The sequence below is a fragment of the Lithobates pipiens genome, unplaced genomic scaffold (assembly GCF_037356315.1).
Source record: "Lithobates pipiens isolate NorthernLeopardFrog02 unplaced genomic scaffold, aLitPip1_a1.2 Scaffold_3, whole genome shotgun sequence".
In the NCBI taxonomy this organism is placed as follows: Eukaryota; Metazoa; Chordata; class Amphibia; order Anura; family Ranidae; genus Lithobates; species Lithobates pipiens.
In genome coordinates this window covers 1,918,291-1,943,181 of record NW_027507790.1, presented here as the reverse complement: position 1 = coordinate 1,943,181, position 24,891 = coordinate 1,918,291, and the positions used below count along the sequence as shown (strand labels likewise).

Genomic DNA, 24,891 nt, shown 5'->3' with positions numbered 1-24,891 from the left:
TCCGCCCATTTCGAGCGCGTGTACAGGTAGGCGGGGCCCGCGAAGGAGACGTCGCGGGCTCCGCCACCTGGAATGGACTTAAAGGGGAACCCCAACGCCGAAAAAAATCGGCGTGGGGTCCCCCCAAAGTCCACAACAGACCCTTGTCCGAGCACGCTACCCGGCCGGCCAGGAAAGGGGGGCGAGCGAGCGCGCCCCCCCTCCTGATCCGTACCAGGCCGCGTGCCCTCAACATGGGGGGTGCCTTGGGGAAGGGGGGGCCGCGCGCCCCCCCCACCCCAAAGCACTTTGTCCCCATGTTGATGAGGACAAGGGCCTCTTCCCGACAACCCTGGCCGTTGGTTGTCGGGGTCTGCGGGCGGGGGGCTTATCGGAATCCGGGAGCCCCCTTTAAGAAGGGGGCCCCCGGATACCGGCCCCCCACCCTATGTGAATGAGTATGGGGTACAATGTACCCCTACCCATTCACCTGTGAAATAAAGTACAAAAAAAAACACAACACAGAGAAAAAATATTTTATTGCACAGCTCCGGGGGTCTTCCGTATTCGGGGGTCTTCATGGGTTGGTCACATGGTGACCCCGCCCCCTTACGATGTCATAGTCCCCATGTGACATCAACCCATGTGACCAACCCATGTGACATATACCATGTGACACCGCCCCATTGTCACTATATAAGTGACCGCACAGCGCGGCTCTGGCATTCCGGCCGGAGAGAGCGACGTGTCAACATCTCCTGGGGAAGAACAAGAAGAACAAGAAGAAGAAGAAGAACGGAAGGCGGCGACGGCGACAGCGACAGCGGCGACAGAAGACCGGGCCACCGCCTGTAAAAGAGCTACAAGAAGGCGCGGTGGCCCGGCAGGAGAACCGAAGGCGGCGACAGAAGAACGGAAGGCAGCGGTGACAGAAGACCGGGCCACCGCCTGTAAAAGAGCTATAAGAAGGCGCGGTGGCCCGGCAGAAGAACCGAAGAGGGGGACAAGACCCCCGAAGTCGGGAGAAGAGGCCGGCGGCGGGGAGGAAGAAAGCCGGGCTCCTCCGCTAGTAAAAGAGCTACACGAAGATAGCGGAGGAGTCCGGCGAGAAGACCCCCGAAGACGGAAGACCCCCGGAGCTGTGCAATAAAATATTTTTTCTCTGTGTTGTGTTTTTTTTTGTACTTTATTTCACAGGTGAATGGGTAGGGGTACATTGTACCCCATACTCATTCACATAGGGTGGGGGGCCGGTATCCGGGGGCCCCCTTCTTAAAGGGGGCTCCCGGATTCCGATAAGCCCCCCGCCCGCAGACCCCGACAACCAACGGCCAGGGTTGTCGGGAAGAGGCCCTTGTCCTCATCAACATGGGGACAAGGTGCTTTGGGGTGGGGGGGCCGCGCGGCCCCCCCTTCCCCAAGGCACCCCCCATGTTGAGGGCACGCGGCCTGGTACGGCTCAGGAGGGGGGGCGCGCTCGCTCGCCCCCCTTTCCTGGCCGGCCGGGTAGCGTGCTCGGACAAGGGTCTGTTGTGGACTTTGGGGGGACCCCCACGCCGATTTTTTTCGGCGTTGGGGTTCCCCTTTAAGCCCATTCCAGGCGGCGGAGCCCGCGACGTCTCCGTCGCGGGCCCCGCCTACCTTCACACGCGCTCGAAATGAGCAGACTTTCCTCCGAGCGGGAACAGTTTGCTCATTTCGAAAGTAGCCTACACACGGGCGGACTGTTCGCTCAAACACAGTTTCAGCGGACAGTTTTTCGGAATTTCCGAAAGACTTTGTCCGTCAAACTGTCCGCTGAAACTGTCCGCTGAAAGCCCACACACGAGCGGACTGTCCGCCCAAACACTGTTCAGCGGACAAGGTTGGGCGAACAGTCCGCCCGTGTGTACGCGGCCTAAGTGTGAATAGTCCCTCCCAGCAGCTGTAATGAAATGGGCAGAGTAAGATGAGCGGAATTGTTGAGCACACTCGGAGGAGGAGAAGAAGAAGTGGTTGAAAGACACTTATGAGGTTTAACTGGGCATGACCTTACATAATGTCCTGATCCCCCACAGTGCAGGCATGGGTTCTGCTGGCGACAAGGTTATCGTTCTTCCGTGGAGAGAGAGGGGTGCAGTAACCCAAGCTGTATAGGTTCTGGAGCGTCAGGAGTGGGTGTAGCAGGAGTTGATGGAGCGTGGTTGAAGGAGCTGGGAACCCTGGGTAACATCCATACTGGCCGGGATGGACCTGCAGTTCTTTCCAACCTTCGTTCTCTCAGACGCCAGTCAATCTGAATGGACAGGTCAATCAAGCCTTCCAAGGTAGCGGGTAACCCCACTCGAGCTAGTACTTCCTTGTGTGGGTCGGAAAGACCCATACGAAACTGGTAGCGTAGAGTGGCGTTGTTCTAGTTGGTATCAAAAGCCCATCGTCTGAATTCTGAAACATAGTCCTCCACCGCTCTACGACCTTGTTCCAATGAGTGAAGAGCCGCTTCTGCAGAAGCCATTTGCTGTGGTCTTCATACATCTGGGCCATGGCGCTGAAGAAAGATGCTTAGTCCGATAAACATTTGGCCTTCTTCTCCAGGAGACAGTGGACCCAGGACTGCGGTTCACTTTGCAACAAGGAGATTAAAAAAAGCCAACTTTAGTAGCCTCCAAAGAAAAGGTGCGGGGCTGAAGGGCGAAGTAGAGTTCACATGCATTCTGGAACAGCCTGAACTTGCTGCGTTCACCCAGGAATCTGTCTGGGGTTGGTACTCTGGACTCAGGTGGGAGCATGACCACGGCTGGAGCAGAGGAGGTTCCTTGCAAGGAGGAGGGTGCTTGTGGGGGCCCCTGGGTGGCCGTAGAGTAGGACAGAGTCTGTATGCATCCCTCCAGCTGGGTATAGCCCCGCTGTAAGTCCTTGACAGCTTGCGTCAGGCCGGCCAGATGCTAGCAAAGTTCCTCCATGGGAGAGGGTCCCTGCACAGGCTAAGACATTGCTGTCTGGTACGGTCACGTACCTGACAGTAGAGCCTGACATGCAGCGGACGGCCTCTCTTACACCTCTGACTCAAGGCCCCCAGGTAGAGAAGACAGGGAGCGCAGGAGTGCAGAGTTGCATGAGTGCCTGGTTGGTTGCAGACGGTGGAATCCGAAACAGCTGTAGGAGGAGTGGTAGCTCAGCAGGATTCTCCAGGCGGAACAAGCAGGCCGGGTCATACACTGGCGGATACGTCAGGGGCAGATGCGGAGGCAGAAGAATAGTCAGGATGCAGGCGGGTCGGCAACGGGCTCGCAGTGAGGTAGCAGGAGGAGCAGGCAGGTGCAGTGGTCAGACAAGCCGGGTCGGGTGCAGGCAGATAGCAGGAATCGTAAAAGGCAAGCCAGGTCGGGTAAAAGGAACAGGTAACAAGATGCAGATAACAGGAACACATGGGAATGCTGTAGAGCAGACAGTACCGAATCTGTGCACTGGCACTGTTTAAATAGGCTGTTGGGCGCCAAAGCTGTTACCAGGTACGCGCATGCACGCAAAGATGTGCGCGTGTGCACAGGCAGCAATCTGACAGGTCTTGGATTCTCATGTGCACGTGTATATGCGCGTGTGTGCGCACAGGCGTGTGCAGATGCACCGGAGGCGTTCGTATTCTTCGGCCGCCATGTTGGATATTGGCTAGCCCTTCCTGACAGCCTACCCCTGCAGAGCTGACAGAATCCCTGCCCCAGTGTGGCTCCTGTCCCCCAAGCACACGAGCGCAAGCACCGCATGGCATCTTTTAGCCTGCCCCTTGAATGCCTACGGAGCCCTGCTTGTTCATAGGACAAAGTACAGGAAGAGGCCATGGAGGAAGAAGAAGAGGGAGTGGAGGAGAGAGGTGTGTCAGAATCACCAGTAGTAGCATTTTGGAGGCGTGGTGGCGGAACAACCTCCAACACTACTCCACCTTGTCCTGCATCCTTCCCAGCTGCCAGAAGAGTCACCAAATGCACCGTGAAAGATAGGTAACCTCCCTGTCCATGCCTGCTGGACCATCAGCCTGGAGTCAGTGGTAATATGCACCTTACCGCTGACCGCCCTGTTCAGCAAGGCCAAGACATTGCCTTCCACATGCCTGTAGAGAGCCGGAATCGGTGTTTGGGAAGGGGGCAGGATCTACCAACTGAAAAGGCAGCAGTTGAAGTGCTAGCAATTAAGCCAAGCTAGCATTCAATCACTAGGCATGTGAATGGCTGGGAGTGAAATTCTTTCAACGGTGCAGCAGCTGGGCAGGGAAATTTGCCTGCTACAATTGGACGTCGGTGTACTGATAGCAGATTGCCCACAAGTACTTGTCTGTGACACACCTAATTCTACATCTTCATTCCTCTCAGTGCAGGTTTCAGAGAGGACTGAAGGTATAGTGGACTTGGAGATCCCAGCTGATGAGGAGCAAGTAGAGGTCCGCTTTGTTCTTTGGTGTGGGTCTTTTAGGTACGCTTTCCAATGAACTGCATGGCAGGTCAGCATATGTCTGGTCAAGCATGTGGTGCCCAAGCGGCTGATGGTTTGGCCATGCGAGATACGCTTGAGACATATGTTGCAAATAGCAGCAGTGCGATCTGATGCACTCGTCTCAAAAAAGCCTACACCAAATAACTTTTGGAATAATATGCAGAGGCAGCACCCTGCACACGCGGAGCTCTGTGGTGTAATGCAGTCGTGTGCTGCCCTTAATCGTGCAGTCGTGTGCTGCCTTATTGGAGATGTCCCTCCTCCTCCTCCTCTCTCCTATCTGGCACCCACGTGGAGTCAGTGACCTCATCATCCCCTCCCTCCTCATCACTGGAGCAAACCTGGCAGTATTCTGCAGCTGGGGGAACATGACTGCTAGATTGCTGTCCTTCTTGGGCATCCCCTCTCTCTGGGCTCATGTTACTGCCTTCCTCTAGATGGGTATCATCACCAGAGCCTTCAAAACACTAGACATCCTCCTGGAGCATGTACCCAACACTGTGCTCAAACAGTTCGGAGGACTCCTCAGGAGGACATGGTGGGGCTAGGGAAGGAGTGACTGATGCCATTGAGCCGATGGAAGAGGCCGCGTTGGCAGCTGCTTTGCCAGTACCCTGAGCCTGGGTAAGAGAAGTTGAGGAGAATGAGGACGGCTTGGTCATCCGCTCTACCAAGTCTTCGGCATGTTGCAGCTCAACACGTCCAGCTGCCAAAAATAAGGACAAGCGTGTTCCATGGCCACGTGCTGATGAGGATGCACCGTGTCTACGACCAGCACTGTTGCCACTAGCATCAGAGCCTGCTTTCCCTCTTTTATTGGCTTGTGACTGTCTGCCTCTCCATGTTGGCCTTCCAGACATACTAATGGCCTGCAGGGAGATGTAGCTGCACAAAGCTGAGACGTATATACTGATATAGTGCAGCTAGCAGAATCAACTGCCTGCCTGTAGTATTATTAGTATGAGAACACCAGCAATTGGGGTAGCTTTATGTGCACAGTACACAGTACACCAACTGTAATTACTGCAGCTGCCTGCGGTATAGGATCAGCAGAACACCAGCAATTGGGGTAGCTTTAGGCGTACACTGTGCAGATGGCACAATACACCGACTGTAATTGCTACAGCTGCCTGCGGATAGGATCAGCAGAACATCAGCAATTGAGGTGGCTTTAGGTGTGCACTGTGCAGATGCAAAATACACTGACTGTAATTGCTACAGCTGCCTGTGGATAGGATCAGCAGAACACCAGCAATTAGGGTAGCTTTAGGCGTACACTGTGCAGATGGCACAATACACCGACTTTAATTGCTATAGCTGCCTACGGATAGGATCAGCAGAACATCAGCAATTGAGGTGGCTTTAGGTGTACACTGTGCAGATGCAAAATACACCGACTGTAATTGCTACAGCTGCCTGTGGATAGGATCAGCAGAACACCAGCAGTTGGGGTAGCTTTAGATGTACACTGTGCAGATGGCACAATAAACCAACTGTAATTGCTACAGCTGCCTGGGGATAGGATCAGCAGAACACCAGCAATTGAGGTGGCTTTCGTTGTACACTGCGCAGATGCAAAATACACAGACTGTAATTGCTACAGCTGCCTGCGGATAGGATCAGCAGAACACCAGCAATTGGGGTAGCTTTAGGTGTACACTGTGCAGATGGCACAATATACTGACTGTAATTGCTACAGCTGCCTGCGGATCGGATCAGCAGAAAACCAGAAATTAGGGTAGCTTTAGGTGTACACTGTGCAGATGACACAATACACAGACTGTAATTTCTACAGCTGCCTGCAGATAGGATCAGCAGAACACCAGCAATTGAGGTGGCTTTAGGTGTACACTGTGCAGATGGCACAATACACAGACTGTAATTGCTACAGCTGCCTGCAGATAGGATCAGCAGAACACCAGCAATTGGGGTAGTTATAGGTGTACACTGTGCAGATGGCACAATACACTGACTGTATTTGCAACAGCTTAAAATTAAATGAAATCACACTGTCTCTCTGTCTATCTCTCTCCGCCACCGCAACACACTACACAAAGCCGCCGCACAGGTGGCCTTATATAATGTGGGCCGTGTACTAAACCCCCTGAGCCATAATTGGCCAAATCCACTATGGCTTTGGCCAATTACGGCTCTCTGTTTTTTCCGCGCTGTGATTGGCCAAAGCATGCGAGTCATAGTGCATGCTTGACCAATCATCAGCCAGCAATGCACTGCAGTGCCGCAGCAGAACATCAGCAATTGAGGTGGCTTTAGGTGTGCACTGTGCAGATGCAAAATACACCGACTGTAATTGCTACAGCTGCCTGTGGATAGGATCAGCAGAACACCAGCAATTAGGGTAGCTTTAGGCGTACACTGTGCAGATGGCACAATACACCGACTTTAATTGCTACAGCTGCCTGCGGATAGGATCAGCAGAACATCAGCAATTGAGGTGGCTTTAGGTGTACACTGTGCAGATGCAAAATACACCGACTGTAATTGCTACAGCTGCCTGTGGATAGGATCAGCAGAACACCAGCAGTTGGGGTAGCTTTAGATGTACACTGTGCAGATGGCACAATAAACCAACTGTAATTGCTACAGCTGCCTGGGGATAGGATCAGCAGAACACCAGCAATTGAGGTGGCTTTCGTTGTACACTGCGCAGATGCAAAATACACAGACTGTAATTGCTACAGCTGCCTGCGGATAGGATCAGCAGAACACCAGCAATTGGGGTAGCTTTAGGTGTACACTGTGCAGATGGCACAATATACTGACTGTAATTGCTACAGCTGCCTGCGGATCGGATCAGCAGAAAACCAGAAATTGGGGTAGCTTTAGGTGTACACTGTGCAGATGGCACAATACACCGACTGTAATTGCTACAGCTGCCTGCAGATAGGATCAGCAGAACACCAGCAATTGGGGTAGCTTTAGGTGTACACTGTGCAGATGGCACAATACACAGACTGTAATTGCTACAGCTGCCTGCAGATAGGATCAGCAGAACACCAGCAATTGGGGTAGTTATAGGTGTACACTGTGCAGATGGCACAATACACCGACTGTATTTGCAACAGCTTAAAATTAAATGAAATCACACTGTCTCTCTGTCTATCTCTCTCCGCCACCGCAACACACTACACAAAGCCGCCGCACAGGTGGCCTTATATAATGTGGGCCGTGTACTAAACCCCCTGAGCCATAATTGGCCAAATCCACTATGGCTTTGGCCAATTACGGCTCTCTGTTTTTTCCGCGCTGTGATTGGCCAAAGCATGCGAGTCATAGTGCATGCTTGACCAATCATCAGCCAGCAATGCACTGCGATGCCGCAGTGAATTATGGGCCATGAAGCGCCACTCGAATTTGGCGCAAACGGCCCATATGGTTCGGAATTCTCCGAACGGACAGACGGTGTTCGAGTTGAACATGGGTTCGACTCGCAGTTCGACTCGCACACGAAGCTCATCCCTAATTAGGAGCACTCTGTATATTGAATTCACTTCGCCTTACAGTATAAGCACACACCACACAAAGATACCACATTTCTACTGATGCAAGGACTTGCTCTCATGACTCACCTGGCCCAGGCCCATAGACCAACCTTACGCTACTGCAGGCTCCAATATGAAGACCAAGCTACGGGTAAGGGGGGCATGAAGAACATTTGTCCTCCCGCCAATAAAGCTGCCTTCACGCACCACAGGTACCCACTTTCTCATTAGACTAGCAGCTTCTTCTTGTAAATGTGTCTCATTACAAAGTCAATCCAGCATCATTGACCACAGCTGAATTTGGTTGTTCTGTTCCAAATTAATCTAGTGGTTTGTCCAGTGATTACAATTACAGCTTTACTCTTTCTTGCTTGTCCCATATGTATGCTTGTATCAGGAAAACAGAAAATTGAATACTTATCTATTGATAATTTTCCTTTTCTGATGCTTAAGTATTACAGCATACAGAATCCTGCAAGCAGCTTTGTATTAAGTATAGTTATGAGAGGTAGGTTGGTTAAAGAGTTTCATTTATAGTATAAAATATCCTGTGGTTTGGTGGGGCTGAGTTATATATATGCTTTCAGCATATAGATGGGTATAGCTCTGTCCCCCAACATGTGTATGCTGCCATGCTTAAGCAGCAGGAAAGGAAAATTACAGATAGGTAAGTACACAATTTTCTCAACATATCTTAAGTATGAAGCACTAACTAAGCCACCATTAGCACCCTCAAATGCATAATCAACACATCTATAAACTTATTTAAAATAACCAAAAATTACACGATTTAAAAAAAAAACCTTAAAGAAATCACTGAAATATGAACTCAAAATACATGTTTACTAAAAATGAATTATATTTCTCCTTTAAGTGCAGTTGGATATAGATCTACTCCCTAAAGTTTGTGTTCTGCCTCAGAGGATATAATAATTGACCCCAAGAGAGCCTAATAATGCTTACATTATTTAAATATCTTTTAGGTATTTAAGACTTATAAGAAGCACAATTTGTCTGTAGAGCACTGGAAAATTCATTTGAATCAACTCCAATTATTATCTAATAATTAAGGTAATAATAATGATTGAATAAATGGTAATAATTCAATAGTGTCAAAATTGCTGATATTTAAACTCATAAAATGCAAATAAAAAGAAACAGGTGGGTGAAAGTTGTAAGGGATCTTCCCGGGGTAGGGTGTGTTTGGACACAGTTCACAGCAGACTTGGAATTTGATAAAGCAGATCTTGGCGTTTATTCGTGGTACAAACAGTCCAGCAAACAAAATATACAGCAACACCGTGCTTTCTAAGTACAACAACAAATAAAAGTCCTAGCCCGGCTGGGCGCTTACTAACAGGTTCTGCTCACCTATCTGACACTTACAAACACAGCGTCTTTCGCCTGGATATCGCAGGGTGAGTTTTAGCTCCAGCAGTGGCTGTGCTTGCAGCTTCCTTCAACACACAGATTGTTCATTCCCTGGCTGAGAAGCAATCACCTGCAGACCCTACAGAGCCTTTAGCTTCCCAGGCTAATTAGGATCCAAGCTCACCTGATCCCAAACCCAGAACTGGATCGGGGGATGTGGAATGACAGGTCCCTCTACCAAACCTACCTGCCATTCCATATAAACCCAGGCCCGGCAAAATTAAATAACAACTCAGCAGCATATCGCTGCTGAGAAACTGATCCATCCTGGATTTACCATCTCACACTGTGTAGCAACCTAGGTGAGATGTACACCCCCTCAACCACTTCTCCAGTGACATGTCTACATATCCCCCCCCTCTTTTTCAGACCGGAGGGCTGAGCCTTTTGTCCCCACAGACAACTTACCCTTGACAATGCGTCAGCATTTGCCTGTAATTTCCCTGGCCTGTGTTCCACAGTGAAATTAAAGTTTTGTAGGGAGAGAAACCATCTAGTCACTCTTGCATTTCTCTCCTTGTTTAACTTCATCCATGTTAGGGGGGCATGGTCTGTCACCAACTTGAATTTCCTGCCTAGCAAGTAATACTTTAAAGATTCTAGGGCCCACTTCACTGCCAAACATTCTCGCTCCACAATGGCATAATTTTTCTCGGCCGGGGTTAGTTTTCTACTCAAGTACGTCACCGGATGCTCCTCACCATTCACTACTTGTGAGAGTACTGCACCTAAGCCTGTGCTAGAGGCATCTGTCTGGACCAGAAATTCTCGCCTGAAATCGGGGGTGACTAAGACAGGTGGTTGGCACAAGGCAGACTTAAGGCTTTGGAAAGCCTCCTCGGCCTCTGGGGTCCACGTGACCATTGCTGTCTTTCCGCCCTTTGTCAAGTCAGTTAGCGGAGCAGCAACTGAGGCAAAGTTCGGCACAAATCTACGGTAATAACCCGTAATACCCAGGAAAGCTCTAACCTGTTTCCTTGTCAGGGGTCTAGGCCAATTCTGTATTGCCTCAATTTTATTTAGCTGTGGCCTAACCAATCCTCTTCCAACAATGTAGCCCAGATATTTGTTTTTGTTTTTCTGTAAAAATTCCTGAGCCTCCTGTTTCTGTGACACTGATAGAGTATCACCTACCTTGACTGGAGGGATTGGTTGTGACAAATTATTAACAGTATTTGTCGCCCCCAAGGATTCCCTGTCTTTCCAGGGCTTGATCAAGTTTATGTGATAAACTTGGAAAGGCTTCCTTCTACCTGGTTGGTGCACCTTGTAGTTCACCTCACTGATCTTTTCAACAATTTCATAAGGACCTTGCCACTTCGCCAAGAATTTACTCTCAACAGTGGGGACTAGTATAAGGACCCTATCGCCTGGGTTGAATGTCCTGATTCTTGCGGACCGGTTGTAAATTCTACTTTGGGCCTCTTGAGCTCTCTGGAGGTGTTCCCTTACCAGGGGCATTACAGTGGCTATACGGTCCTGCATTTGTGCTACATGCTCAATAACACTCTTGTATGGGGTGGACTCATTCTCCCATGTCTCTTTTGCAATGTCTAGTAGACCCCTAGGGTGATGACCATAGACCAACTCGAATGGTGAGAACCCTGTGGACGCTTGGGGCACCTCCCTAATAGCAAACATGAGGTAGGGTAATAAATGATCCCAGTCACGACCATCTTTTGCCACCACTTTCTTCAACATATGTTTCAAAGTTTTATTAAATCTCTCCACCAATCCGTCCGTCTGGGGGTGGTACACAGAGGTACGGATGTGTGAGATTTTAAATAGTCTGCATAATTCCTTCATTACTTTCGACATAAATGGCGTACCTTGGTCAGTTAGGATTTCTTTGGGGATCCCAGTCCTAGAGAACATATAAAACAACTCACGTGCAATTGTTTTAGATGCAGTGTTTCTTAAGGGTACAGCCTCAGGATAGCGGGTCGCATAATCCAGGACTACCAAAATATACTGGTGTCCTCTAGCTGACTTTACAATGGGACCCACTAAATCCATGGCAATACGCTCAAAAGGCACCTCTATAATAGGGAGCGAAACCAAAGGACTGCGAAAATGTGACACTGGGGCACTAACCTGACATGTGGGGCACGACTCACAGTATTTTTTAATGTCATCATATATGGCCGGCCAAAAAAACCTCTGGAGAACCCTCTCTCGCGTTTTGTCAGTCCCCAAGTGTCCCCCAAGAACATGGTTATGTGCCATGTCAAGCACCTGACGCCGGTACGGCTTAGGTACCAGAAGCTGTTCCACAATCTCATCTTTAACCTTATTGACTCTATAGAAAAGATCATTAGTCACCGAAAAATGTGGAAATCTTTTTTCAGCATCTGGTTCCTGAGGTACCCCGTTCATAACAGCAACCTGCTCTCTCGCATTTTTGAGAGTGGGGTCCTGTAATTGTGCAGTCCCAAAATTATCGCTAGACACCTCTAAGTCTAGTATATTTTGCTCAGTGGGAGGAGCCTCCTCCTCCCCAGCCAGGACCTGCAAAGGAAAACAATCATTTTCATCCTGCACATTTTTATCATTCACAGTGGACAAGGCAACCCCCTTAGAGGTATCCTCACTCCTTTTGGGGATTTTTCTTTTTTCCCAAAGAGCCCAGAATAATGGAAAATCGCGCCCCAATATTACATTATGCATGAGGTTTTTAACCACACCCACTTCATATTGTACGGTGCCTTGTTCAGTCCCGACTTTAGCCAGCACTATAGGGTACACTTTTGTATCACCATGTATGCACACAACACTCATATGCTTTTTAGACTCTAAGTCCCCAGTCACCAGGCTAGCATGCACCAAGGTTACAAGGCTTCCTGAGTCCATTAACGCTTTAACAGGAAAGTCATTGATTGTGATGTTGCAGATTTGCGGTTCAGTCTCTAGTCCAGGAACTGCAGCACAAGATGGTTCCGCAAATAGCGACTGACGCCTGCTAGCGTCACATTCCATGGGTTCAGAGGTAAGAGGGCAATGGGCCGACACGTGTCCCGCCTCATGGCATCTCCAACACTGGATAGGGCCTGGTCTCTTTGGCAAGGAGTCCTTTTCAGAGCCCCTTAGCCACCCGGGACCATCACCAGTCTTTTGTCCCTGAGACACCACTTGAGCCCTTTTCCCCCCATCAGCACCCCTCCACACTCCCCCAATAGATGGAAGTCTCTTACCAGCTGACGGCACAGATCTGGCGCTCCGGGGAGGTGAAGATGCTGCAGGAACATCACGGAGGTAGTCCTCAGTCGCCTGGAACCTCTCCACAAGGTTGACAAGTTCGTTTGCATTCTTAGGATCACCTTGTCCCACCCAGCGTTGCAAGTCAGTAGGAAGGGCTCGGAGGTAGCGATCCATCACGACCTTCTCTAGGATTTGTGCAGGAGTAGAAGTGTCTGGCTCCAACCACTTTCTTGCCAAATGGATTAGGTCATACATCTGGGACCTCGCTGATTTGTCCAGACTGTAGCTCCAGTTGCGTACCCTCCGGGCACGGACTGCAGTAGTAACTCCTAGTCGGGCAAGCATCTCCTCTTTTAGCCGAGTATAGTCCTTAACCTCTTGCTCACTGAGGTCATAGTAGGCCTTTTGAGGTTCACCTGTTAAATAGGGCGCAATTACCTCTGCCCACTCAGCGGCTGGTAACTTCTCTCGCTCAGCCACGCGCTCAAATACTGTTAGATAGGCCTCAACATCGTCCTCAGCAGTCATCTTTTGCAGCGCTTTCTGCACAGTCCTTCTCCCAGAAAAAATCTCTGGAGCGGCTCCCTCCATTGTGGGTGGATTAGCAACCACAGGCGCCTCTCGATTTACTATCAGGTGCTCGATAAGTTGTTGTTGGCTTTGGCGCAAAGCTTGCAACTCTTCCTTATGCATCCGCTGTTGTGCAGCCATCATCTGCTGTTGTGCAGCCATGGACTGTTCATGTCGTCTATTGGCCTCTGTCTGCGCCTGCTGTTGTGCAGCCATCATCTGCTGTTGTTCAGCCATGGACTGTTCATGTCGTCTATTGGCCTCTGTCTGAGCCTGCTGTTGTTGCAAACTCACTTGCATAAACTGCTTCAGCATCTCCTCCATGTTGCTGGACTGTTTTTGGAGTGTAGTTGCAGCTTTCACCCAGGACATCAGCAGCTGTAGCCAAGTCTGTCCACACCGTTGCCCCTAGCAACCGCGTTGCCCGCTACCTCCACAAATTGTAAGGGATCTTCCCGGGGTAGGGTGTGTTTGGACACAGTTCACAGCAGACTTGGAATTTGATAAAGCAGATCTTGGCGTTTATTCGTGGTACAAACAGTCCAGCAAACAAAATATACAGCAACACCGTGCTTTCTAAGTACAACAACAAATAAAAGTCCTAGCCCGGCTGGGCGCTTACTAACAGGTTCTGCTCACCTATCTGACACTTACAAACACAGCGTCTTTCGCCTGGATATCGCAGGGTGAGTTTTAGCTCCAGCAGTGGCTGTGCTTGCAGCTTCCTTCAACACACAGATTGTTCATTCCCTGGCTGAGAAGCAATCACCTGCAGACCCTACAGAGCCTTTAGCTTCCCAGGCTAATTAGGATCCAAGCTCACCTGATCCCAAACCCAGAACTGGATCGGGGGATGTGGAATGACAGGTCCCTCTACCAAACCTACCTGCCATTCCATATAAACCCAGGCCCGGCAAAATTAAATAACAACTCAGCAGCATATCGCTGCTGAGAAACTGATCCATCCTGGATTTACCATCTCACACTGTGTAGCAACCTAGGTGAGATGTACACCCCCTCAACCACTTCTCCAGTGACATGTCTACAAAGTGCATAAATAACAAAGTTACTGCAGTACTAACAGGTGGATTTTTCTTTATAGCATGTTTTACAAGATGAATAAGTCAATGCCATATTTTATTTGTATTATTTGTTTTTTATAATTTATGTGACACCATGGCAAATGGATTAGCATATACATTTTTTATTGTGTTTTTTTCTTATTTGTATTTTTAGGACAGATTTATCTAGAACATTAATATGACATTAATTGTTATGTACTTGCTTGCTTACATCTATGTTGTTGAAAGTTTACATTTCAAATCATGGGATTGTCAGTGTGTTGGATTAAAACTACAGGTTATTTTTGGTCATAAGTGACCAGAGAGAGGCCACGTGATCTAAGCTACCTAGGATTGTAGCTGGGGAACAGCATTTGTTTTTCTTATTCAATCTTTTTTCTTTTTTTTTCAAAGGCATCTACAAACAGACAATTAAAGTAAGAGATGGTAAAATGTTACATTGTTGCAGCATATTCATTGTAAAGCTGAAATTACACAAACCAGGTTCAAAGCATCCGTAAAGCCATAATAAAAATTTAAATAGGTATAGCTGTTGAGAACAATGAAATGGGTATTCCAAAAATGGGTTTTGCTGGACACATCATTAGTCAAGTCAAATAGAATGGTGATAGGAAAGGAGGGTAGGGAGAGGAGAGGGGCCTAAAGCAAAATAAAGAAGAGAAGATAGTATTGTGGGATGGGGGTCAGGTGGGGGAACGACCTACCTGTTACCTCATAGAAACAAGAGGTCCAGGTCAAAACCTACAGGAAGAAAATGGGATGTCCAGATGGTCTAAAATTTCTCCAACCTGTTGCTGAGTCCAAAATTGACAAACTACAGGACATGTCTACTATATGTGTGGCCACAGCTTCTCAAGAACAGGGCAAATTATCTGAGGACATGGCAATTCTGGAGGGAACCAGATACCATCTTGGCATCACTTTGTAGCTGGTCTCAATGCATAGGACATTGGTTGAGCAAGATTTTTTTTTTTTACAATAAAATACTAGTCTTGGGCATCACACTCTATTGTTAGGTCTGATGACCATTTACATCGTTACAAAGTTACATAGTTAGTCAGCTTGAAAAAAGTCCATCTAGTTAAAAAAAAAAAGAAAATATCATACAATCCCATACACAATCCTTCACCCACAGTTGATTCAGATCCTATAAATGTCAGTACCCAGTTATATTATGTACATTTAGGAAAGAACCCAGGCCTTTTTTTAAAGCAATCTACTGAACTGGCCAGTCTATTCCACATTTTCACAGCTCTTACTGTGAAGAAACCTTTACGTATTTGGAGATGAAATCTTTTCTCCTCTAGATGTAAAGAGTGCCCCCTTGTACTCTGTGATTACCTTAAAGTGAATAACTCAACACCAGTTCACTATATGGACCACATATGTATTTATACATGTTGATCATATCCCCCCTTAATCTCCTCTTCTCAAGAGAGAATAAATTCAGTTCCTCTAATCTTTCTTCATAGCTGAGCTCCTCCATGCCTCTTATCTGTTTGGTTGCCCTTCTCTACACTTTCTCCAGCTCCCCAATATCCTTTTTGAGAACTGGTGCCCAAAACTGAACTGCATATTCCAGATGAGGTCTTACTAATGATTTTAACAGGGGCAAAATGATATCTTGCTCTCTGTAGTCCATACCTCTCTTAATACAAGAAAGGTCTTTACTGACTTGCCAGTTGCATGCCATTATTGAGCTTATGATCTACCAAAACTCCCAGATCCTTCTCCACTATGGATTCCCCCAGTTGTACTCCCCCCAGTATGTATGATGCATGCATATTCTTAGCCCCCAAGTGCATAACTTTACATTTATCAACATTAAGCCTCATTTGCCACTTAGTTGCCCAATTAGACAGTGCATTGAGGCCAGCTTATACATTTGAGACATCCTGTAAGGATGTTATTCCACTGTATAGCTTGGTCTCATCTGCAAGGACAGAAATTGTACTTTAATCTCAGACCCTATATAATTTATAAAGTTATTAAAAAGTAAGGGTCCCAACACTGAATCTTGGGGTACACCACTGATAACCTTAGACCATTCAGAGTAAGAAGCATTAACCACTACTCTCTGAATTTGTTTTTTTAGATAGTGGTCTATCCATTTACAAATAGATTTTTCCAAGCCTGTAGACTTTACCGTACACATTAGTCATGTGTAGGGAACTGTGTCAAATGCTTTTGCAAAATCCAAGTATAACACGTCCACAGCCATGTGTTAATTTCATGTTTTGAAAATCACCTTAAAACAGTGGATGTTTGAAAATCACCTTAAAACATTGCACTATTTAAAACATGATCTAATCAATTAATCAATCAATTTCTATTTATTTGCGGAGTCACTTTATATATATAATTTAGCATTCTTAAGGTTTATTGCTAGTATTCACTCACATGAGAGCATAGTGCAACTTAATATAGAAAGAACGTCCACAGGCACCTCTTTTATAGTTATACAATTTATACAATTTTTGCTCCCAGCTAACAAAAGGTCTTCTATCAGGCTTGCGAGTTGCGACTCCTTTTTGCCTAGAAGGATTTCAGATCTATTAGTGATTCTATAGGTGATAATACTATTAAAGATTTAACAAAAAAAAAAAAACTCAAAGCAAAACAAAACAAATAACATTTCTATCAAGGATAATGTGCTCTGGGTTTATGTAATGGAGGTGAGGTATTGCTCTCCTGTTTTAGACTGGGAATACGGCATAACTATTTCACCAGGCCTAAATCCTGGGTGTTGACTGAGAAGGTGTATCATACGAACTGCAGGAAGTGCTGGGTCAGGCTATGCAGGAGGGAAACTAAGCAGATTGAGATACTAAAGAAGGTGAATGGAACATCTCTTGTAGAATACTTATTGTTAACCTCTTGCTACCCACGTAACACATACAGTATGTACAGCTGCAAAGAGAGTGTACTTTAATGCCTACATGCCAAACCAATAATAAACCTGAAAAAGCTCCAGATTTCTTGAGGCTCCATTATAAAGTGCATTCTCAAGGTGGCAGACATGTCAAAATATGTTTCACCAAAATGCATATACTGCCAATAATAAATAAACCTGCTGTACCTGGGTCTCCACCAGGAGCCCCACACTGCTGCCCCTCAGCACATACCTGGGGTGAGCATACACAATATAAAGAAAAACATACCTACAAAAAATGGGCCATTACATTCCAAAAGAACCAGAACTCCAGACACTAGTTATAATCACATATATACATAAAATATAGAAAGGACTGAGAGAAGACCAAATGGAACTAAATTCCAAATATACTGTAGATATAAAGAAATTGGAAACTGAAATTAAGTGACTTTTCAGGTGTGAAGAAAAAATGCTTACATACATAAATAAAATAGATTTTCACTTTATTATACAAAATTATCATAAAATATACCAATATTTTAAAAGAACAGTGCAAATATATGCTATTATTAGTGCAACTGGTACAAGACCGTTTTCCAGTCTAGCTTATAGATGTCTTTATAAGGTGATAAGCAAGTAAAAAAATATTTTTATTTGTGTGTGTAAGAATTTTTCTTTGCACCTGAAAAGTCCCATAATTTCAGTTTTCAATTTGTATGTGTAGCATCTGCCTAGTTAGGCTGATAGTTAGTTAATTAAGTTGTTGGCTCCTTCTGTAATCAGGGGAGCAGCAATTGTTTGATCTGGCCTGTTCAGTGCATCACAGGTTGGGAGTTTAATTGCTCCGCCCTACCTATAAAGGAAGTTTTTGGAACTTAGGTAGTCTACAGGTCTGTAGAAGGAGCTGGAGCTCCGAGCGCATAGCCTTCTCTCTTCACATAACCTTTCCCCATCAGCCCGACACTCTCGTTCCGGTGATGTCACTTCCGGACGCCTGGGCCGCATTCCACACTGGTTGTCAGTTCCTTCTTTCTGGTGGCCACAGGACTCTGAGGACATCTAACATCCATCCCCCATACAGCCTGGAGAGTGATGATTATATCCCTATGGACACAGAAAAGCTATATATCTTCCCCATCCTTGGACTTATGAGCCAGAATTAACTTCTATCCTGAAAGTGTCCTTTATCTTGCGCTATTAAAAGCTTTTTAATATCTGCACCTAGGTGGCGCTTCCCTCTTTTCTCTCTCCCTTCTTGTTTGCACAGAGATGGCTATACTCTGAGGACAGCTGCCACCTACTACAACCCCTGGTTATACACACATCCATTTGTGCATTCATTCATCATAATAACCACAGATGAACTATGGACTAATCAGTTTTATGGACTCCTCTGTGTGTTTTAATGCTTTAAGATTTTAATCCTTTACTACTATTTTTTGGATCCAGACGCATTTTTGCGGCAAATAAAATTGTATATAGGGAGAATTAAAATGACTAGCCTGATTATTGAGCAGAGCCTAGCCAATCTCTGGGGAAGTGTGCCCAGATATTGTCTGGAATCTGGATCCCTGAGATGATTGTTCTTTTCCTCCCTGCTAGGGGAATGGAGCTGTGAGCTGTGGGGGAGGGTGTGCTTGCACCTGGAGCCTCATTTGGATGCTGAACTGCTCTATAAGAGGCTGCATCTATGGACTAATTCTGTTCCAAGATTCTGTGAGTAGAGTCCTCTTTACATGTGTTTAAACCTACTTCATAGTCCTTGGCCATGAACCTATAGACTGTTCCAGTCTGTTCCAGTCTGCCTCTACATATGCTCAAACCTACTTCATGGTCCACAGCCATGAACCTATAGGCTGTTCCAGTCTACCTTTACTTGTGCTCAAACCTACTTCATAGTCCCCAGCAATGAACCTTTAGACTGCTCCAGTCTAAATTTACTTGTGCTCAAACTTAATCCATGGTTCCCAGCCATGAACCCATAGACTGTTCCAGTCTGCCTTTACTTGTGCTCAAACTTAATCCATGGTTCCCAGCCATGAACCCATGGACTGTTCCAGTGTGCCTTTTACTTGTGCTGCAGTTACTGAGGGAGAAGTGTCATCTGAAGAATTGTGCTCAAGTGTTTTGGAGTATCCCATTCTCTATTGTGAAGAAGACATCCCCTAGACTATTTACTGAGACAGAGTAAATTGAATGTTGCTGTGTGCATGGCTGTTTCTGCACTGTTTTGGGAAAGAACCCATTAACCACTTCAGCCCCGGAAGGATTTACCCACTTCCTGACCAGGCCATTTTTTGCGACACGGCACTGTGTTGCTTTAATTGACATTTGCGCGGTCGTGCAATGTTGTACCCAGACAAAAAGGATGCCCTTTTTTCCCCCACAAATAGAGCTTTCTTTTGGTGGTAATTAATCACCTCTGCAATTTTTATTTTTTGCGCTATAAACAAAAAAATGCAGACAATTTTGAAAAAAAATGCAATATTTTTTACTTTTTGCTATTATAAACATCCCCAAAAAATATATGAAAAACAAATTTCTTCCTCATTTTAGGCCGATATATTCTTCTACATATTTTTGTTAAAAAAAAGATCACAATAAGCGTATTTTGATTGGTTTGCACAAAAGTAATAGCGTCTACAAAATAGGGAATAGATTGATGACCTTTTTATTACAATTTTTTTTTCACTAGTAATGGCAGCAATCTGCGATTTTTATTGGGACTGAGACATTGCAGCAGATAGGTTGGACACTTTTAAAACTATTTTGGGACCACTGACATTTATACAGCGATCAGTGCTATAAAAATTCACTGGTTACTGTATAAATGTCCCTGACAGGGAAGAGGTTGATACTAGGGGGCGATCAAGTGATTAATTGTGTTCCTAACTGTGGAGGGATAGGACTGACTGGGGGAGGAGACCGATTGCTGCTTCTAAGTACTAGGAGCAGACCATCTGTCTCTACTCCCCTAACAGAATGTTGATCTGTCTGTTTACATTGACAGATCTCCATTCTGTCCTTCTCAGGAGCAATCGCGGGTATTCGGCGGCCATTGTGGCCGCTGGGCACACGCATTGGCTCCTATTCCACACGTGCCCCATACTCCTTAAAGCACCCACTGTACATCTATGGTGATTCACGCAGGAGTGCTATACTGCCGCCGTCACAAGGCGGATGGCGGTCAGTCGGCAAGTGGTTAAACTACAGCGGCTTCTGTGGGGGTAGTGCTATAGATATATTCACATATTTTCCTGTCATTGGCATGCATTCCAGAAATGTAGGCATGTAATACACTCTAAATACCAGATGTCATCATCACACACTACCTCTTTCCTTATCTGGGCAATGAATGAGCTGTAAACTAACCTTACATGGTCCTTATCATTATGGGGAATGGGATTGTCGTGGAAAGTGTCAAAATAAAAAAAATTCTAAATCGTGAATGGTTTTGCAGATCACCCCCCCACCCCTGGGGCCCCCAGATACTGGATCCTCTCTATGTGAATTAATAAGGGGTACATAGTACACACACGGTTTTTGTCAAATCCTTTTATTAAAAAAAAAAGTTCCACAATGTACATTCATCATCAATCTTATTGTACAGCAATGCAGATCCATGCCAATGATGCTTCAGGTCTGATATGGATCTTAAGACAGAACTTTACACACTCAAAAAAGAAAGAGATCCCCCCCCTGGAAAAAATCTACATTAGACCCTTAATCAAGCATACAGCCTGGCAGACCAGAAAAGGGGGAGTCAAGCATGTGCCCCCTCTCCTGAACCATACCACTCCCTGTCAGAGCACCTTGTACCCATGTTGATGATGACAAGGTCTTCTTCCCCACAACCTGGCCCAGTGGTTGTGGGGTTCTGCGGGTGGGGGATTATGAGAATCTGGAGGCTCCCTTTAAAAATAAGGGGGCACCCAAAAGAATGGTAAGGGGCAAGGGAAGACAAAAATATAAAAGCATGTAAAAGGAAAAAAAAATCCATATTTTACAGTCGGATACCAATGCAATTTTTCTAATAGAGGTTTAAAAACATAAGGAGAAATTTAGTTGGGTACTAATGACTTTTGAACACAAACTGTTTTTCCATATAGATGTCAAGTGGGTAAGCTCAACAGCACAAAGCAAATGTCAAAAGGTATGTCAGAAGCAACCATCTCAATACAAGCTACATTTTCCTACATAAGCCCTATAACAGGTTGATTTCATCCAATTTCGATTCATGAAAATTCACTGGTCATAGCATTTGATATCTATGATCCAGAATACTTAATTTCAGTCAATATATATTTTTTCTATACATACCATGCAAATGAATGAGACAAATATCAACCTCAGGGAATTTTTAATGGTTGGATTTCAAATACCTCTCCCTTTTAAAAAAATTCTATTTGCAATTTTTCTAGTAACATACATGTTTACAATCTCCGGAAATGTTCTAATTATAGTGCTTTCATTCATATCTCAACAACTCAACAAACCTATGTACTTTTTCTTAAGCAACTTATCTGTATGTGAAATTATTTTGACCACAAACATTGTCCCTAATATGTTATGTTTACTAATGGTTGATCGGTTAATCATCTCTGTACCAGAATGTTTTCTTCAGTTTTACATGTTTGGAACTTCTGCCACAACAGAATGCTTTCTTCTTGCTGTCATGTCCTATGATCGCTACTTAGCCATTTGTAGCCCACTGCATTATACGTCTATCATGAACGAAAGACTTTGCTTTACACTTGTAGTTATTGTTTGGACAACTGGCTTCATGGCTACAGTAGGGACAATTATACTGATGAGCAGTTTGCAGTTTTGCAAGACTGACGGCATTGACCATTTCTTTTGTGATCGGGAGCCCATCTTAGGTCTTTCTTGTTCAGACACGGCTGAAGTTGAAGTGCAAGCCCTTGTTTTTTCTTTTTGCATCACTCTCTGGCCTTTTATAATTATTGTCTGGTCTTATATTTCTATTCTCCGTACTATATTCAAAATGATAACAAGCAAGGAAAGATATAAAACATTTTCGACCTGTAGTTCTCATCTAATAGTGGTCAGCATGTATTATGGAACTTTAATAATAATGTATGTGGTGCCTTCCAATAATCAGTCATTTAATGTCAACAAACTGTTGTCCTTACTATATATTGTGGTGACTCCACTGTTAAATCCTATCATATACAGTTTTATGAATAGGGAACTAAGGAATGCGCTGCAACAATGCATTTACAATATGTCATCGTATATAAAATATTGAATATTATCACGCAATCTAAACTTGAGGAATGAGACGAAATGTATCCTTCCTAGTGCTATGCGAGAAATGCTTGTTAGATAATCTGCCAAGCAGTTTATGGACCTTGCATTCTACATGAGAAGACAAGCCTGCAACCAGGGCCAGAAGCCCCTTGGCGAGGATGCTATCAGAGAATGGGGATTACGTTAAGTATTAGACCTTATCCCTGCACTCCTAAACCAAGCAAGCATTTCACTCTTGTGATGTGGGGAAAGCCACATCTAAGTGTACATTTTTGTCTCATTCTTCAAGTTCAGATTTAAACCAATAAAAAATAACCACAAAACAGGTTTGTTTGGAGGGTTATGGTATGTTTCACTAAAGAATTATCACATGTTATGCCTATACAGTAGGTACTTAATAGGTCAACTGATGATCAGTGTCTGACAAGGTATTAAGTCATAAAATAGTAGAACTCTAACAGTGGAGTGTACCCCATGCTACAGTACAATGTCAATCTGTGTTATTTTAAATGTAAATAAAAGAAAGGAAGGAATAAATCATGCGATTTCTCATAATCATCTAAATATAGAAAATAAACAGTACATTAAACTTGTATTATAAAGACATACATGGCATTTTCATTATATCCTTTAAGTTTGACAAAGGATCAGATAAGCATTGGAAATATACAGTAGCTGCAATGTATGTAGTGATTTGTGTCAGTTGCTTTACAATCTATATGATTGCTATCCAACCCCATTTCCCACTTGACAGTACTGGGCATAGTTCCAGAGCAGATGTTACTGAACAGACCTTTGAATATAAACCAGCATCTTTACTGCTGTAGGTATTTTACCACCAATTACCAATGTAAAGGACACTTTACAGTCCACCATCATAAAATGACTTTTCATCACAGACCACCAATGTACAGTGGCACTTCACTGTCCATCAACATAAGGGGGGACTTCATCACTGACCCCCATGTAAGGTAAATGGGTGAATTTAATGACCACTCCATAAAGGGGGCAATTTAGTGCTGTCCACACATATCAATGTGTACTCTTCTGACTACCAATGTAAGGGAACAATTCTCTTCCAATCTTCAATCTAAGAAGGCACTTCAACCAACATAACAGGGCATGTCTCTACTGACCATCTATGTAAGGGGGCACTACAGTGACCATAGACATAAGAAGACCCTTCTCCACTAACCACCAATGTAAGGGGGCATTAGATTGACCACCAATTAAAGGGGGAACTTCACTAACGTTAAGAGACACTTCTCCATCACCAGAGCAGGGGGACACTTCTCCACTTATAACCACTGTAAAAGGACATTGCACTGGCCACTCTGTCCAGCGCATAGTCCACACATAATCCTGAACCATGTGTTCTGTCAAGTTTATATTGGCACTACAGTGGCAGGTTCCCTAGAAATTAATGTGTTGGGTTCTTTTCTTCTCCAGTTAGTACAGGCATGTCCAAAGCCCGGCCCGCGGGCCAATCGCGGCCCGCGGCCCAGTTTTGAACGGCCCGCCTGGTTATTTGGACATACATATCTTTTGTGGCCCCTGATGATCTCCCAGCGCCGGGGCCACAAAAGATATATATGCTTCGGAAGGTACAGGGAGGACAGGACCGAGCGCCGTACACAGGAATTTCCTGTTTACGGGCAGCCTCTGTAATAGGAAGTCTGTCTCCTGCACTGCCATTGGACGACTGTTCTGTCCATCAAAGGAGGCGGGACTTTCTATTAAAGAGGCCGCTGTGTAAACAGGAGATTCTCCTTTGGCCCTCGTCAGTGCGTTCCTGGCAATGGTGCTGCGTTCCTGGCAATGGTGCTGTGTTCCTGGCAATGGTGAAGCATTCCTGGCAATGGTGCTGCATTCCTGGAAATGGTGAGGCATTCCTGGCAATGGTGCTGCATTCCTGGAAATGGTGAGGCATTCCTGGCAATGGTGCTGCATTCCTGGCAATGGTGCTGCATTCATGGCAATGGTGAGGCATTCCTGGCAATGGTGAGGCATTCCTGGCACTGGTGCTGTGTTCCTGGCAATGGTGAGGCATTCCTGGCAGTGGTGCTGTGTTCCTGGCAATGGTGAGGCATTCCTGGCAATGTTTCTGCATCCCCGGCAATGGTGCTACGTCCCTGGCAATGGTGAGGCATTCCTGGCAATGGTGAGGCATTCCTGGCTATGGTTATGCATTCCTGGCTATGGTGGGGGCATTCCTGTCAATGGGGGGGGGGGCATTCCTGGCTATGGTGGTGGCATTCTTGGCTATGGTGAGTGAATTCCTGGCAATGGTGGGTGCATTCCTGGCTGTGGTGGGTGCATTCCTGGCTGTGGTGGGTGCGTTCCTAGCAATGGTGAGGCTGCATTCTTGGCAATGGTGGGTCTGCAGATGGGCACTGATTAGGCTGCATTGATGGGCACTGACCATTATTTTGCTTCACAGGTTTTTATTTAAACATTTTTTTTTTCCTGAAACTTCCCTCTTAAAGTGAAGGTGCGTATTATACACCAATTAATA

The 24,891-nt window shown here is 45.7% G+C and overlaps 1 protein-coding gene across 2 annotated transcripts; it reads left to right on the top strand.

Moving 5' to 3' along the window:
* Nucleotides 1-8,964: 8,964 nt before the first annotated feature.
* LOC143939941 (olfactory receptor 11A1-like) lies at nt 8,965-22,914 on the top strand. Of its 2 annotated transcripts, none has more exons than XM_077461034.1 (2): nt 8,965-9,020; nt 21,215-22,914. In XM_077461034.1, exon 2 carries the CDS (start codon nt 21,427-21,429, stop codon nt 22,372-22,374), a length of 948 nt encoding a protein of 315 aa, XP_077317160.1. In that variant the 5' UTR covers nt 8,965-9,020; nt 21,215-21,426; the 3' UTR covers nt 22,375-22,914. The 2 variants fall into 2 exon arrangements, with proteins under 2 accessions (XP_077317160.1, XP_077317161.1); XM_077461035.1 differs by having other exon boundaries at nt 8,971-9,110.
* The last annotated feature ends 1,977 nt before the right edge of the window (nt 22,915-24,891 follow it).